General features: G+C 44.0%; 1 protein-coding gene across 3 annotated transcripts in view; it reads right to left on the minus strand.

Moving 5' to 3' along the window:
- Positions 1-15,258, minus strand: part of Abcc4 (ATP binding cassette subfamily C member 4 (PEL blood group)) — a 228,956-nt gene that overhangs the window by 139,823 nt on the left and 73,875 nt on the right. For all 3 annotated transcript variants that reach the window (XM_063246938.1, XM_003477614.5, XM_063246937.1), the window contains 3 exons: positions 8,109-8,210; positions 4,270-4,359; positions 2,869-3,060 (listed from right to left, as the gene is read on the minus strand). In XM_063246938.1, the coding sequence (XP_063103008.1) occupies positions 2,869-3,060; positions 4,270-4,359; positions 8,109-8,210 (384 nt within the window). The remainder of the gene's footprint in view (positions 1-2,868; positions 3,061-4,269; positions 4,360-8,108; positions 8,211-15,258) is intronic.

Genomic DNA, 15,258 nt, shown 5'->3' on the forward strand with positions numbered 1-15,258 from the left:
CTGTTCATGGTGGCAGAAAACACCAAAAGCAACAAGACAGAGAGAGATAGCCTCTTTCTGTCACTTACACTGTACCCAGTCTACTGAGATTCGGGTGGTGCCAATCCAGTCAGTGAACTGACATAACAATTACCCAACCTTAATCTCAGCACTCGTAATCCTAGCATTACACCATGAATCAATCACACATACTAGCTTCAGCCACCTCTGAAAAAACTCCATCCAACTATATGAGGCTTTGGGGGAACATCTAGACACAAACTATAGCACTACTAAAAGATAAAACTCTAGGTAAAACTCTTGCATAGGCATAGGCAAGGACTTTCAGAAGCCCATGGCACAAGAAATAATACCAAGCATCAACAAATACTTCTTTACAACAAAGGAAACAACCAACAGAATGGAAAGACAACCTACAGAATGGAAAAAAATGTTTGCCAGCTATTCCTCAGACAGAGAACTATCTAGAATACATAAGGAACTCAAAATTTAAAAAAAAATTTTAAAAACCCTGAGATCTTCCAAAATAAAAGACCCAATCCAAAAATGGGCACCTGTAATGAACAGACACTTCTCATAAAGAAGTACAAGTAGCAAATAAGTATTTGTAAGTGTTCTACATCACTGATCATCTGAGAAATGCAAATTAAAACAACATTAAGATTTCATCTCCCTAGGGCTGGGGATTTAGCTCAGCGGCATAAGCACCTGCCTTGCAAGCAGGCAGTCATGAGTTTGACCCCCAGTACTAATAAAAAAAAAAAAAGATTTCATCTCACTTCAGACAATGGTTATCATCAAGAAATCAACTAATCACAAATGCTGCAGAGGCTGGGGTGGAACAGGGCTGGGTTGTCCTTACACTGTTGGTGGGAGTGCAAACTGGTGCAACCACTATAGAAATTAGCATGGAGATTCCTCAAAAAACTAAAAATTCATTCCATTTGACTCCGCTCTTCCCCTTCTATATATCTTCCTGAAAGAGTTAATAATATCATATTACAGTGATCCATGCGTACCCGGGTTTATAGCAGCATAATTCATTACAGCTAAATCTTGGATGCAGCCTATGTTCCCATCAGCAGATGAATGGAAACAGGAAATGTGATATTTACACACAATGGAGCACTCTCTGCCACAAAGGATAAACCTAAGGCATCTAGGAAAATGGATGTACCTTGAGATCATAACATTAAACAGAATAGATCAGACACACATGCTTAAATATCGCATGAGAAACCCACAAATATAAACACAGAGCAAAATAAAAGATAACAGGAAGTAGGGAGATAGATCTGTTGCCAGGTGGGAGGGGGATCAAGAGATGGAGGGAGGGAGCGAGGGAGGTAGGAGGGCGGAGGGAGTAGAAAAAGCTTGGGCTGTGCTGTGCACATGTACCAACCCTCTGGAAGAAATGTAAGCATTATGTAATGCAAACATGTACTAATAAAAATAAAAACTGAAAAAGAGACACTGAGAAAATGTGGTAAAAGACTTAAAAATCACACACCATTGTATGCAAAAAGTGACAATGACAGGAATGGAGAATTAACACACGGCAGACTGAATAAATGGATCCTCCACTATTCCTGTTCTCTATTTGCTTCCTTCCCCCTTCTTGTCTTATTCAGTGGATAAACTATTTAATAAAAATCAAGCTCATTACTGACTTATTTATGAAAACATGTTCTCTCCCATTCACAATAACCTAAGAGAAGGCAGTAACAGCCCATTAAACAAGCAATTACTTTTTGGGGCCACATCATCATAAAATGCTACTCACCAATACAATCAGTGATATTCAGCCATTGTTCAGGCTAAATTATGCTTTCCTCACAAAGCTGTCTGGGGGCCTTGACATCCCACCTTTGAAAAATCTGTCTGGCCTTTTCGAGAGTACAAAAGCACAGCCAGATGCCTGGGCCACACTCAGCAGACCAGCAAGGAGATCTTTAGTTTTATTATTTGCCAAGTTTCATAATCCAAAGTGGGTCACAGTGTTTATCAGCTTTTTGTCTTTCACTAACTTGCACACACCTATCAGACATGTTCACGTTTTTTCAATCACCCACCAATTTATGTAAACCCCAATGTTCAATAAAACAGTTCATCTTCTCATTTTCTGTGATACTTAAATGTCATTTCTGAAAACAGTTTTTCTCTTGGTCAAATGATAAAAAGAAATTTTTAAATCTTTCATTGTCTTTTAAAAAAATAAAATATGAGTTGAAACAAAGCAGGGAGCATGAAGACCAAAAAGCCCATCGGCTTGGTGAGAGCCCAGATCTTGTCTGGAGGTTGACTCACACCAGCAAGTGATGGAGCTCCTTACTGAGAATTAAAGACCCATGCACACAGACTACAGAAAGCTAAGGTTATCAAGGGATTTTCTCATTTCTTTAGGTGTAAAATATTATTTTCAAAAAGACTCTCCTCTTTTAAAGACAAATAATGAAAAATAAATGAGATCCAAAAGTTCTGGATCTGCTGGAGGATCATTTAGGGCATGGTAGGGTGCAGCTTGCAAAGGTTAGTGGAGTGGCGATTACACAAGATTGACCCCAGGTAACCCGGCCGAAACTGGCAATGAGTCTGTGAGGATTCAGTACTCTATTCCCCATACGTTAGCCTAGTTTTGTAATTGTCTGATTTTAAAAACAAGTTACACGTGAGCAGAACTTCACAAAAACGAAGTAAACCCCAACACATGCAGCCTACAAAATGTCACTCTCACATCAGGGTTAAAGCACTGTGTGTATGTGTTTTCCCACAAGATAGTTAAATAACATTTGAAAGCCTCTCAGGAAACTTTTTTCAAAACCTCGGAGTTTACACTACCAGTAATGCTTCTGGAAACTCATCACTCACCTTTTTCAAAGCACAAGCCTTTATGACTCTCTCATATCGCTCTTTTTCATATTTCTTCCCAAATAAAATATTACTCCTCACAGTTCCAGAAAACACCCAGGGCTGCTGGGAAACATAGGCGATTTTCCCGTGCACGGTGACCAGCCCCTGACTCGGGGGCAGCTCCCCGAGCACAGCGCTCAACAGTGAAGACTGGAAGAGAGAAGAAAACACATGACATGTGTGGCCAGCGGGACAGGGGGTGGGGGGCAGGGCAAACCCCACACTGCACAGCGGCCTCCACGGTCCCGCCCGGGGGGCTGACCAATATTAGGTCTCTCATTTAAAATAAGATGAGGTACAGCATGCTGCAGTAAAAAGCTGAAAATGTCAAAAACGAGTCGATGTAAACAATACTGTTTAATAAGGAACGTTAACAAAATAGAAAGTGTCAGTCTACTCCGCCCACACAAGCCTCCCCCAAGGAGAATGCTGGGCTGGACTGCTATCTGTGCTTCGGGATGACACAGATGATTAACAGTGTCTGTAGTAACACCAAGGCCTCACATCACACAGATTTCATGTATCTAATACTGAATGGAGCTGTTACAGCACCTAGGTATCCTTGATCTCACCAAGTTCTTGTTCCAGAAGAGCTATGCATAAATAATGTATCCGATGCACAAGGGGAAACTTTTATTTGAAGATATTCTGGAGGACAAAAAGCACAAAAGGAAGTAGTCACCCTAGCATTTACACAGCTAACTCCAGGACTGCCCATGCTTTATTGTTTAAGAATGCACAAGTCTGAGTGTGCATACACATTCCTTTCAAGTTTTTTACAGCACTCAGGTGGCTGTGTTCGTGCCTTGTAACACACAGACTAAAACCATCTCTTTGTCTTTCTGCTTTGCCCAGGAACTTGGATCTTCTGCAGGACAGAGCAAACAGAGCCTGGCTCCTGTGCTGCTCCAAACTGCACTGTGTACAGCTGTACTTGGACCAGAAGTGCGTTGGCATGGCTTATGGGTAAGTCACACGAAGAAATGTTTAACACTGGACAACTTCTGGTGCTGGGCTGCATCTCAGGTTCACTCGGACAAAAAAAAAAAAAAACCCTACTTCTTCATTCCATCCTAAACAGCAGACACATAAATCATATAAATAATTTCCTTTGTTGTCATATCCAACCTCTGAACCAGGAGCTCCCAACTGTGTAACTTCAAGCATCAACGCAAGTGTAATGCACAACTCCCAGATTCCTTTGGTCATGCAATCTGCTTGCAAAATTAACGAGCCGTAGAACACACCGAGAAATGCCCTTCCAGATATCCCTGATTCACATGGCTTCGGCTCAACTCCAAGAATTTAACATGAGATATAGTGTTGCATGAAACGGCCAAAAAGGCTTTATAAACTTACCTTGCCTGCTCCCACGGGGCCTATCACAGCCAACAATTCCCCAGGTCTGGCAGTGAAAGAAAGACCTTGGAGGGTTGGGGTTTCCAATGTCTACAAATTAAAGATTACAAAAAATGTGTCCACTTTAATAAAGTAACAAAAGTCACTTCAAAAGTACAGGAATTAAAGCGACAGTCATTGATACCTGCATAATTCTTTTTTCTATGTTAAGATACTGCGTCCTGATACCCCTTTCACTCAATATTTTCTCATGGTATCTAAAGCAGTTCTAACGTTAATATTTCAAGACAGCCCATTTCCTTACACCTGACTTTCATGAACATGGTTCAAAACACCCACAGACTTTAAGCAGAAGAAAGCACAATGCAATCTTTTTCACATGAAGCTTCTTGCATGTATATACGGTGACATTTTGAGGGAGGGACCCTAATGTGGTATTACATTATTCTTAACAAAATATCCAGTGCACAAGGTACATAAATCATTTATAAATTTGCACTGACTCTTAGTTTTAATCTATTTCATTAATATCCACAAGATGGCAGCATAACTATACGGCATGCCCAGCCCCTTGCTAATAATTTGAACTCGTCATTAATCATTCCATTTTTCAATTGACAAAGAATGACTTCTCGATAAGGCTCAGCAAGCAAGAAGGTATTTTACATTATGTAGTCACTCTTAGCAAATAAACCACAAATGATGGTCAGAAATTAAGTACACTATAGGATTATGGGTCAAAGGGATAAAATTTGTCTTGTTTGTGATGTGCATTACTTAACCTGGCTAAACACGGTCAGTATGACAGCTGTACAAATACCACAGAGGCACACACTAAAGCACACAGCCCAACACACGGAAGGCCAGGGATAAAGCACTTGTTATACTACCAAAAAGCACATTCCTGAAAATCTCTAAATTATAAGGTAAAACTATATGTGCAGATACAGGTGTATAAATGCATAATATGTATATTGTAATAACATCATGCATATGTCATATATGTGTGTGTATATATACATACACACACACACACACACACACACACACACACACACACACATCCCTCAATCAGAAAATCTTAAATGTAAAACTTTTTGATGTGGTAAGTACAGAATTCCACATCTGCCTTTCACTGTATGAAGCTTCTTCAGGTTGTATGTGCAGGGTGTATATGAAATACAAATGACTTTAGTAGTTAGTCCTGGGTCCCTCCCTCAAAATGTCACAGTATATACATGCAAATATTTCAAAATCTGAAAATATCCAAAATAGGAACTACTCCTGGTACCAAGTATTTCAGATAAAGGATATAAAACCTGTACTAAATTTCAAGGAAATTTTCAATAATTGCTAATGTCTCAAAAATGCTGTTTTATATAGTTTCTCAGTTCAATTTATTCTTTAAGAGACCAAATCAAATTTAGTTCTACAAAGAATTCCCAAATAGTACACAGTCAACTGAGAGATTAAAAGTGTTAGAGGAAGAATTTAGCAGAGCATGATAAACTAAAATGCGTTTTCCTTTTCCCATTCAATCATAGTAAGTCCTGCAATTTACCTATCCTTCAAGCAAAATTCAGGTAGCATAAGCTAAAAGAAGAATGTCTGTGCCAGTCAATCTTAGCTATCGCCTTGACTGGATGGTAAGGTACTGACTTTATGAATGGGCTAATCTGACGACCTTATAGTGAGGCACTGACTTTTTGAATGGGTTAATCTGATGACCTTACAGCTGAGTGGGCTCTTCGGAGGTGGGGCCTACTTGGGGAAAGTGGATCACAGGGTTGTAACCTTGGGACTCTATCTGATCCCTCTCTCTCTGGCTTTTCCTCTACTTTCTGCTTTGCTCCACCATGCCCTTCCACCATGATGCTTCTGCCATGGAGCCAGTGACCACTGCCTACAACTTCTGAAACTGTGAGCCAAGACAAACCTCTCCTTCTTTACTCTGGGAGTGACACGTATTTTGACCCAGCAGTAGGAAAGCTACCCAATACAATGGTTTTAAATTAATAGTACAGAACCTCAGGGGCTGGGGATTTAGCTCAGCTGCATAAGCGCCTGCCTTGCCAGCAGGCAGTCGTGAGTTCGATCCCTGGTACCGATAAAAACGAAAAAGACAAAAAAAAGAGTACCTCGATAGTGGTAATCACATACCCCCAAATCCACATTTCTGATAGAAAAATGTTGAGGATAACTATGGAAAGTGAAGTTTTAAAAGTAGCTATGTGGAGACTAATCTGAGGAGGCTTTCTGTCCATGGTTACAACTCCATGTGTCCTGCAGAGATCTGAGAGTGGACCTGAGTCTCTCCAGTTGTTACCAATGGCTGAGGAATTAACAACTCTTCTGAGCCCCAAATCATTTGTAAGGTACCTTCTTAAAAGCCTGGAACTCTATGCAACACTCTTTGGGATGTTTTCCTCCATATCAGAGAAAAAGAAGATCAAGCATGAATCAGGGGCAATTCAGTCTGCTGACCTCTAGAAAAAGAATTCTTTAAAAATGAATCTGGTATCCCCAAAGGGGAGCGTGTCCTGGATCAAAGAGGACAGCTGTACGAAACCTGTCTGCCATCAACAGCCATGGCTCAGCTTCTCAGGGCCAGAGGTGCTGGCCCCACGCAAAAGCTCAAGACAGAGCACCGTTCCGCTGCAACCAGAGGGGGGCAGCATCCAACCCCTTCCACCAGGTGAGAGCTGGGTGGGCTGACAGGGATGCAGGCTGGGAAAAGCCCCACGTTGACTCATGAGGTTTCAGTGGTGCTTCCATCAAACCCTTCAAGTGCATCAGGCCGGGACATGCCATGCAGGTGGGGAGAAGGCTTGGGTCTGAGCCCTGGGAGGTGAGCAGAGGAGGAGAGGAGAGGCCAGCCGGTCCCACCAGTACCAGCCTCTGCAGTCCCCACTCCCAGAAGACAGCCTCTGGCTCCTGTTCTCAACCCCTGCTGGGAGCAGGCACAGAGAAAGAGACAGAGACAGAGACAGAAGAGCGCCAAGCTGCTCCCTCCAGGTCACCCCAGGGGTGGGAGCCAGCAGCTTCTTGCCATTGCCAATCCCAGGGTAGCCTTGCTCACCATTGCCTCCTCTTTTGCTCTTTATCATCTTGGTAACAAATTCTCAGCATGAAATTCCTACTCCTCTGCTGTGCACTTTGTTTCCCAGAAGAACTCAGACTGAGAGGAGGGTACACACACACACACACACACACACACACACACACACACACACACTCACACACAGAGCTGAGAGCTCCGGAACAAAAGCCCTTGGAGCTGCAAAGAAAGGGGGACCCACAGAGCCTGCCAGTCTGAGCACTTGGTGACCCTGCTCATCCAATCCGCTTAGATATCCTAAGCAAACCAAGTGTGGGAAAAACTCTGTGTCCTTGCCTGTTTTACCTGTCTACTGTGTTCATGGCAAAACCCTTTGGTTAAGAAACCAGGGAGCTTACCTTGGCCTGTGCCTGCTCCCTGCCTGAGGCTGCCACCAAAGGGGCTGGCATCCCCTGGAGGCACAGGATAAGGGAGATTCATCCCTTCATCAATAGCAAAAATGTTTTTGAAAAGGAGATGACGAATAACTTGTCAAACACTTTAGGCTGGTTTTGTACTTCCTTATGATGAATGGCAAACCTTATTCCTGATTTTGAGAATTTTTAGAACATATTATGAGTACATGAGAAAGTCCCATTTTACGTAATATGTAAAATCTCTGCATTCTCTATTAATAATAATCAGAGCCATCCACTATCCTTTGGAAGCCATGAGCATGAGGTCGTGAGTTCAATCTCTGGTACCCAGGAAAAAAAAAGGTGCATAGAGGAGGATTTGTTACCTTATCCCAGAAGGCAGTAAAATCTTGCACATCCACTATCATTTTGCCCTCTGTTGGTGCCTCAAGGTTGGGCTGTGATATCTCATCAAGTAACAGGAAGTTCTAAAGAAAAAGGAAAACCAAAACTGTTTAAAGCTGCAAAACCAACAATCACTGCTTCTATGAACTTCACAATACAAGGCTCCACCCAGCCTATGAGTCCCTTTACCTGCCTATTTAAAGTGTTGTCTCTGGTCTGTGGTGTTGGCTCAAGAGCAGAGCACTGTGTAACGGGTGGGCTCTGTCCTCCATACACAGACTTGTATAGAAAGGTAGAAAGCTCAAAGCCACAAGGGAGCTAACTTTGTAACTTTGAGTCTAACTCAACAAGTAGACTGATTCTTCCCTACAGGGAAAACACAGTCCCAAAGCTGAATATGTGTAGAACCTGTACATTTTCACTGTTTTGTTTTCATGTAATAGTAAATGCAGGAGTCTCCAGAAAGTGAAGGACGGACCTCTAAATCCAACATAACTAGCCTTCTTAAGAAGGGAGAGACATGTTGACAGAAACAAGCCACACGACCATGGAGACAGAAATGAGTGAGGATGCCCGATTGCTGGCAGCCACTGGAGGCTGGATGAGGGGAAGGAAAATCCTCCCCTGCAGATTTCAAAAGGTGTGCAGCCCTGTGACACCTAGGGCTCACACTGCAGCCTCCAGAATTATGAGAAGATGAATTTCTGTTGCCTTAATCACACAGTCTGTGGTTCTTCACTACAGCAGCCCTAAAATCTCACTTAGAACCCATGGGGGCTTTTGCAGTACAGAAATATAAATTATATGTGAAGATGACATTAAGCCAGATATTCTAGAACCCACAGGCAGACCTAACCTATCTATTGAGGGCGGACCTGAAATACGCACGTGAACATGTCTGAAAAAGAGGAAGCAACACTTAACTCCATCTACTGCTCTAAAAACTGTACTCCTGGAAGTCTTCAAAATTCTTGTTGCTCACTTACAAATTTATCTGTAATCGTCCACTCCCAAAGATCAACTGGTGAACAGTGCAAATGCAAATTTCCTTTTGGAGGAAAATACACACCTGCTATGCATCTTCTAAAGCTCCCAGGAACATAAGACACAATCTGTTCATTCGTTCCGCCACTGAATCGGCCATCAGCCTTATCACTAAAGACCAAACACTACCATTTCTACCTGCACAAGCCATGTCCAGCTCGGAGGCAAAAGGGCAGACACTCCCCTATGGGCTGAAATACAACCTTAGACTGCTCTCTGCAGACTTCTGTAGCCAAGCAGGTATCAATCCCTGACTATTCTGCCACAATTCGCCTCTCCCCAAGTCTCTGTTCCTATTGAGAGAATCTATGTGGTCATGAATCAGCACTGGTATAATGTTTTCACTGCTCTCTCTGCACCCTTGCCCAGCGCTCCCAATGCTACCAAAGAGTCCCAAGCACACCCCAAGGCTCTTCTTGAAATACTTCTGATAATGAACACGGCTTAGAATGCTTCACACCCTCCACTACTTCCACCCACGCTCCCAGAGCAGCCTGTGCTTTAACAGCCTGAGTATAAATCTGACTGCAGTGGGGCCCATCTCGGCGCCAATCCTGCAAGGCATTACCCTTCAGGTTAAGCTACACGGAGGGTGGAGACGCCTCACTCATGCACTTAGGGGCCATGCCTCACACAGATACACGCTACCCAAACAAACAGACTCTATGTTCGGCTTAAATTATTCAAACCACCAACTACATCACTAGAGTCTCACACAGTATGAAAGATTGCAATAAGCAAAAGGTTGCATATGCTATAAAATTTGTCTAGATAGAATAAAATTCTCATTTCAGCTTACAAATATTACCAAGACATAAATCTCAGGCTTCTGTGTGCGCCCGTTAGAATAAAAATTTCCTCCCTTCAAAAGGAAATAGAAAAGCTATGCACAAGGCGAGGAAGGAAATCTACTGAGTGTTTGTCCATAAACAACAGGTCTGAGGGAGAAAGAGGTAATCCTCTCCCCATGGCTAATGGGGCTCCATTCAACAAGTAAACAGCTTCTGAAGGTGCCAGAGTGCTCCAGGACTCGGGATGATGAAAAAATTGAATTAAATTCTATGACACCAGGGAAATGTGCTTCCCAGGACCAGTTCCACAGGAAAGCACCTGTCAGAACTCAGCCAGAAAGACTGGCCTCCAAGTAGCTGCAGGCAGAAAGTCAGGGAGCTTTGTGAACAGTGTGAGCTCCAGAGACACTTGACTGCATGTGGACGTCACCAGAGACTTGCAGTGCCCTGACGTTCAAACCAGATCTCTTATAATTCAATTGGATTTACACAGTGCCAAAGCCATGGATCCTGTCCTTACTAAGAGAAAAAACCTGAAGACACTCCTTGGGCTATTTTCTGTCTATGGAAAAGGGAGAATTAAGAAGAATGTGTAGGGCTGTAAGTAATGGTAGAGCACTTGCCTGGCATGTATGAAGCCCTGGGTGCAATCCCCAGCACAAAGGAAGGAAGGAAAGGAAAGATGCAAAAAGGGAGACCCTACACCATGAAACCCACTACTAGATATCTCAAGGATGGGAAGACATGATGGATTCTTTTGCTACAAAATGATCTATTGAAAGTCACCTATGATGGTGTAGTTTACTAAGTCCTGGGCTGCAGAGGATTATGTTGCAGCATAAATTTAGAACATCATGTGACTACCAGGGTTTCAGTCTATCTTTGGTCAAACCTCCCCTAGTCCTGAACACCTGGTCAGCATCCTCGCCTTCAAACTCCTCACTGCCACATCTAAGTGGGAGGAAGAAAGTGAACGGCAGGCCAGTTGATTGCACTCACTGCCCATTATCTCAGTCTGAGAAGTAGGAAAGGAGGCTGGGTCAGGCAGACTGCCCTTACAAGTATCTCACAACCAATACCTAGACACCCCAGAAGCATCTCAAATTTCATAACCAAATTTACCCCCACATCTGGTCTTCTTCTGGCATCCCACAATCCAGTGAATCCAGGAGATTTGCAGCCAAAACCAACAAAGCAGCCCATGATTCCCCACAACTAACTTCTCCCCCATTTACCACAAAGGCAATGTGAGGTCCAGCTCTGAGATCCACCATGTCTCCACTGAGCCCTGACCCGAACCACATCACCTCGGAGCACTCCCTCCATCAGCCTCTGGATGCATCTCTCCACCTCCACTCTGGTGCCCACTCTTCAACCCCATGCACACCTCTCCCCAGGCTGCAGCCAGGATAAGCTTGCAAAAAGCTCAGATTCTTCCTCTGTCAGGTCCTGCACAGTGCCCTGCGCAGGCCTCTACCACTCTCGACCTTGGAGCCTCAGATGGTTCTGCTTCCTCAAACACATGTGTCTCTCATGTACTAAGTACTTTTGCCACATAACTAGACCCAGGGGAGTGCAAAGCACCAGCCTCCTACCTGCCCAACCACCTGGCTCTGCCAACCCCTCCATCGCTACCCACTTCAGAACCAGCATCCTCCACAGCACCTCACGGCACTTGGACTTTGCCGAACAGTGAATTTAATTGATTACTTACCTACACACACACACACACACACAGAATGGCACACAACATAAAAGCAGGACTTCTATGCCTTTGCTAAACACTGTACAGAAAGAAGCATCTATCACAGGGCCAGGCTTGAGCCAGGTTCTCCATGACTATATAGAGTAACTGAATACTTGCCAAATTTTTCCTCAAAGAACTCTAGCCGAGTGCTGTGTTTTTCCTAGCAACTGTTGTTAAGTGATGCTGATATTGTTTACATTTGCTAAGTACAGTTTGATCTGTGTGATTCCTCCTCTCTGACACACACATGCATGCATACACATACACACACACAGATACACACACACACACACACACACACACACACACACACACACACACAACTTGGGCAAATTTCTCGAAATATAGCAAATTATCAGGTACACAAGGACATCTACTACAGACTTGAGCACCCAGGGCCCAGCCAATGCCCAGTGAAGCAGAATCTCAGAGGTGAGATAACTGAGTTTTAATAAGCAACTCCAGGTGACTATGATAAATTAGGAAGTAAAATGTTTAAATGGGCTATAGAAACCACCTACATTTTTTTTAAAAAAGTCTAACCAGGTATGGGTGATGCACACCTACAATCCCAGCACTTAGGAGTTGAGGTAAGAGGATCACCATGAGTTTGAGATCAGCCTGGGCTCCATAGTGAGTTCAAGTCCAAGTCTAGGATCCAAAAGAAGGAAGAAAAAATTCCCACAATTCTTTCGAGACCCCCATGAACTCATCTGCCACACTAATAGCATACTGTTTTACCATTCTCTTTTTTTTTTTTTTTGAGACAGGGTCTTGCTGTGTAGTTCAGGCTGGTCTGGAACGCACAGTGATCCTCCTGCCTCAGCCTCCTAAGTGCTGGGATTACAGGCATGCACCACCACCTCCAGCTCTTTCACCATTCTAATTCTCTGCAATTTGCCCCACCTTTGTTTGAAAGTAACTACTGCTGAAGAGACCCCTACCCCCAGCCATGGGTATGAGGGGACACCAAGGTTTCCTGCCCAAATCAAAAATGCTTCCTTTCTCAGGACAGAGTTACCCACAAGAAAACACCAGGTTTCCAGTGTGTCGTCATATTAATTTCACTGCACCCAGCTACTCGAAAAGGAATTTAAAGCCTCAGTGCAACTGCATTTTGGTGGGAAAGGAAAAATCCTCAAGTTTGCACCTACCCACGTGTTCTGACTGTAATTCCCTGAAAATTTTCTGCAGGGTGCCTTCCTGGCACTGTGCCACATACTGTGATTCATCAGAGAATCCAAGTAATCACTCTGCTCTAAAACGATGCACATAAATACGATGAAGATGGGAATTCTGCAATGGGATGCAGATGCAAGTTTCCTTCTGCCCATGTTTTCAGGCTTTGCTATCTGCATAGATTGCCTGGTGCCTGGCATGGCACCAGGCCTGTAGAAACCTAAACCTAAAAGGAGGAAACGAATCTATGCATGGATGGCTTTAAGACAATAAGTTAAATAAGGACAAAGTCACACACCGGGAGCCCCAAGGGAGATGGGAGTGAAGAGTGTGTGACGGTCCACTTTATGCAGGAGCTTGGCAAGACCACAGCGCCCGGCCATTTGGTCAGACAAGTGTTTTTCAGGTGACGTTAACACTGAAGTCAGCAGACTTTTAGTAAAGCCTATGCAATGGGAGTGGGCCTCATCTCATCAGTTGAAGGTCTTTAAGGGAAAAGAAAAAGACTGCCCTCCAAAGGAAAGGGGAGTCTGCCTCAAGACTGTCCTTGGACTCCAGCTGGCACATCAACTCTCCCAGGGCCTCTCACCTACAATGTAAACTCACTCCTAAGGCAAACTACCCAGGCCGAAACCCTCAGCCTTTACTAACTGTGAAAACTTGGTTGTATCATTTAACCACTGCATGCCTCGGTTTCTTCATATGTAAAATGGGGATGGCGGGGTGTAAGACATAAGGGAGTGAGTATTCATAAAGCACTTGTTCCATAGTACAACTCACTAATGATTACTCATTTGCATAAAGCCCCACACTTTGAATCTTTTTTTATCTCCTGAAGGCTAGCACACAGTCAGACTGAGTCTACTGCATTTATCTACACAAGCCAAGGATAGTCCAGCCGCCCACTGAGCCTGAAGCTAGGCTGGCAGAAACCACAGAAAAGCCAGGTTGTGCCAGGCACAACCCCTCCCTGCACAGGAAGTCCCCCAAGGCCAGGCAGGTCTGAGGCACAGACAGTCACAAAGAAGGAGGGAAAGACTGGACGCAGCCACCCCCTGGACAGGATCTAGCAACCTGGGTCAAGGCTGGATATTTCAGCAATGTCTACCCTCTCAACCTGCCTGCTCATTAAGTATTTCTCTGGCTTCTTATAGCACCTGGACAACTGGGGGAGTCTCTGCTAGGCCCCTGTGTTTCCTTTTGCTGTAGTTTGGGTGAGCAACCTCCCAAATGCCACAGCACCATAGGAGGGAACCTTAAGAGTAGCGCCTGGTTGGAGGAAGTGACGTCAGTGGGGGCGTGGCCTGGAAGGTGATGCAGGGATAGCGCTTCTTGTTCTTCTGTCTCTCCTTGCTTCCAGGCCACCATGACATAAGTAGGCCTCTTCTACCACACATTCCCACCGTGATGTACTATACTGCCACAGGCCCAAAGCAAAAGGGTGAAGCAGCCACAGACTGAACCTCTGAAACCATGAGCCAAAATAAATCCTTCCTCCTTTTAAACCAATTCTCTCAGACATTTTGTCACAGTGATAGAAAGATGGCTACCATATTCTGTGACTGTCATGCTGGGCAACACAGTATTTGTCTGCTGCCTGTAATGTAGGCAGTGATGCTCACCTGCATGGCACTGGCCTCACAAAGCAGGAAAAGGGCTATGGGAGCCAATCAGAGGGTTCAGCAGCATCTGCTGAATGATATCAAGGACAGAAAGGATAGCACCCCTGTCCTTTCTTGGGTGAAAGGCCTAAAATGGGGTTGGCACAGAAGGCAGGGCAGTGTTCTGAGAAATACACGGTGTAGACAGCTGAGCCTTAAACCCTGAGTATGGAAATCTGAGTCTGCAGTTCCCTGAGCAAACAGGGAATCTGGAAGCTTTTTTGGAATAAGACTAGATGACTCAAACCACACTCTAGAATACATTTCACAACTTGAAAAGACTAAGCCAACAATACAGGCAATGCAGCAACAATCAAGAAACGAGGGCTCTGGCAGGATCCTCACTTTGTCAAGTACAAGCTAGGTGAGAACAGGACACACCTTACGCTATTAAACAAAGCAGTTTCCTTCTCTGTACAGCACAGACACAGATAAATGTTTATCTCCTGTCACTCTTGTCAGGGTATGATAACATGCAAAAGCTTGCAAGAGCATTTGGTTTATGATATCCACACCTCGGCAAGCAAAGAAAGCAGCAACCACAGCAGAATTATGGCATACACATGCAGAGACACTGCCTGAGAAAGTTACAGCGCACACACAGAACAATGCAGTGCTCAAAACATATCCTGGCATACTGACAGACGCAAAAGCTACGTGAGAGAAATTTCATTGAATGAATTGGTCTATCTCTTAACACAAAGAATGA

This window comes from Cavia porcellus, unplaced genomic scaffold, assembly GCF_034190915.1.
Source record: "Cavia porcellus strain 051 isolate PalLab524CR breed Dunkin Hartley unplaced genomic scaffold, mCavPor4.1 scaffold_4, whole genome shotgun sequence".
In the NCBI taxonomy this organism is placed as follows: domain Eukaryota; kingdom Metazoa; phylum Chordata; class Mammalia; order Rodentia; family Caviidae; genus Cavia; species Cavia porcellus.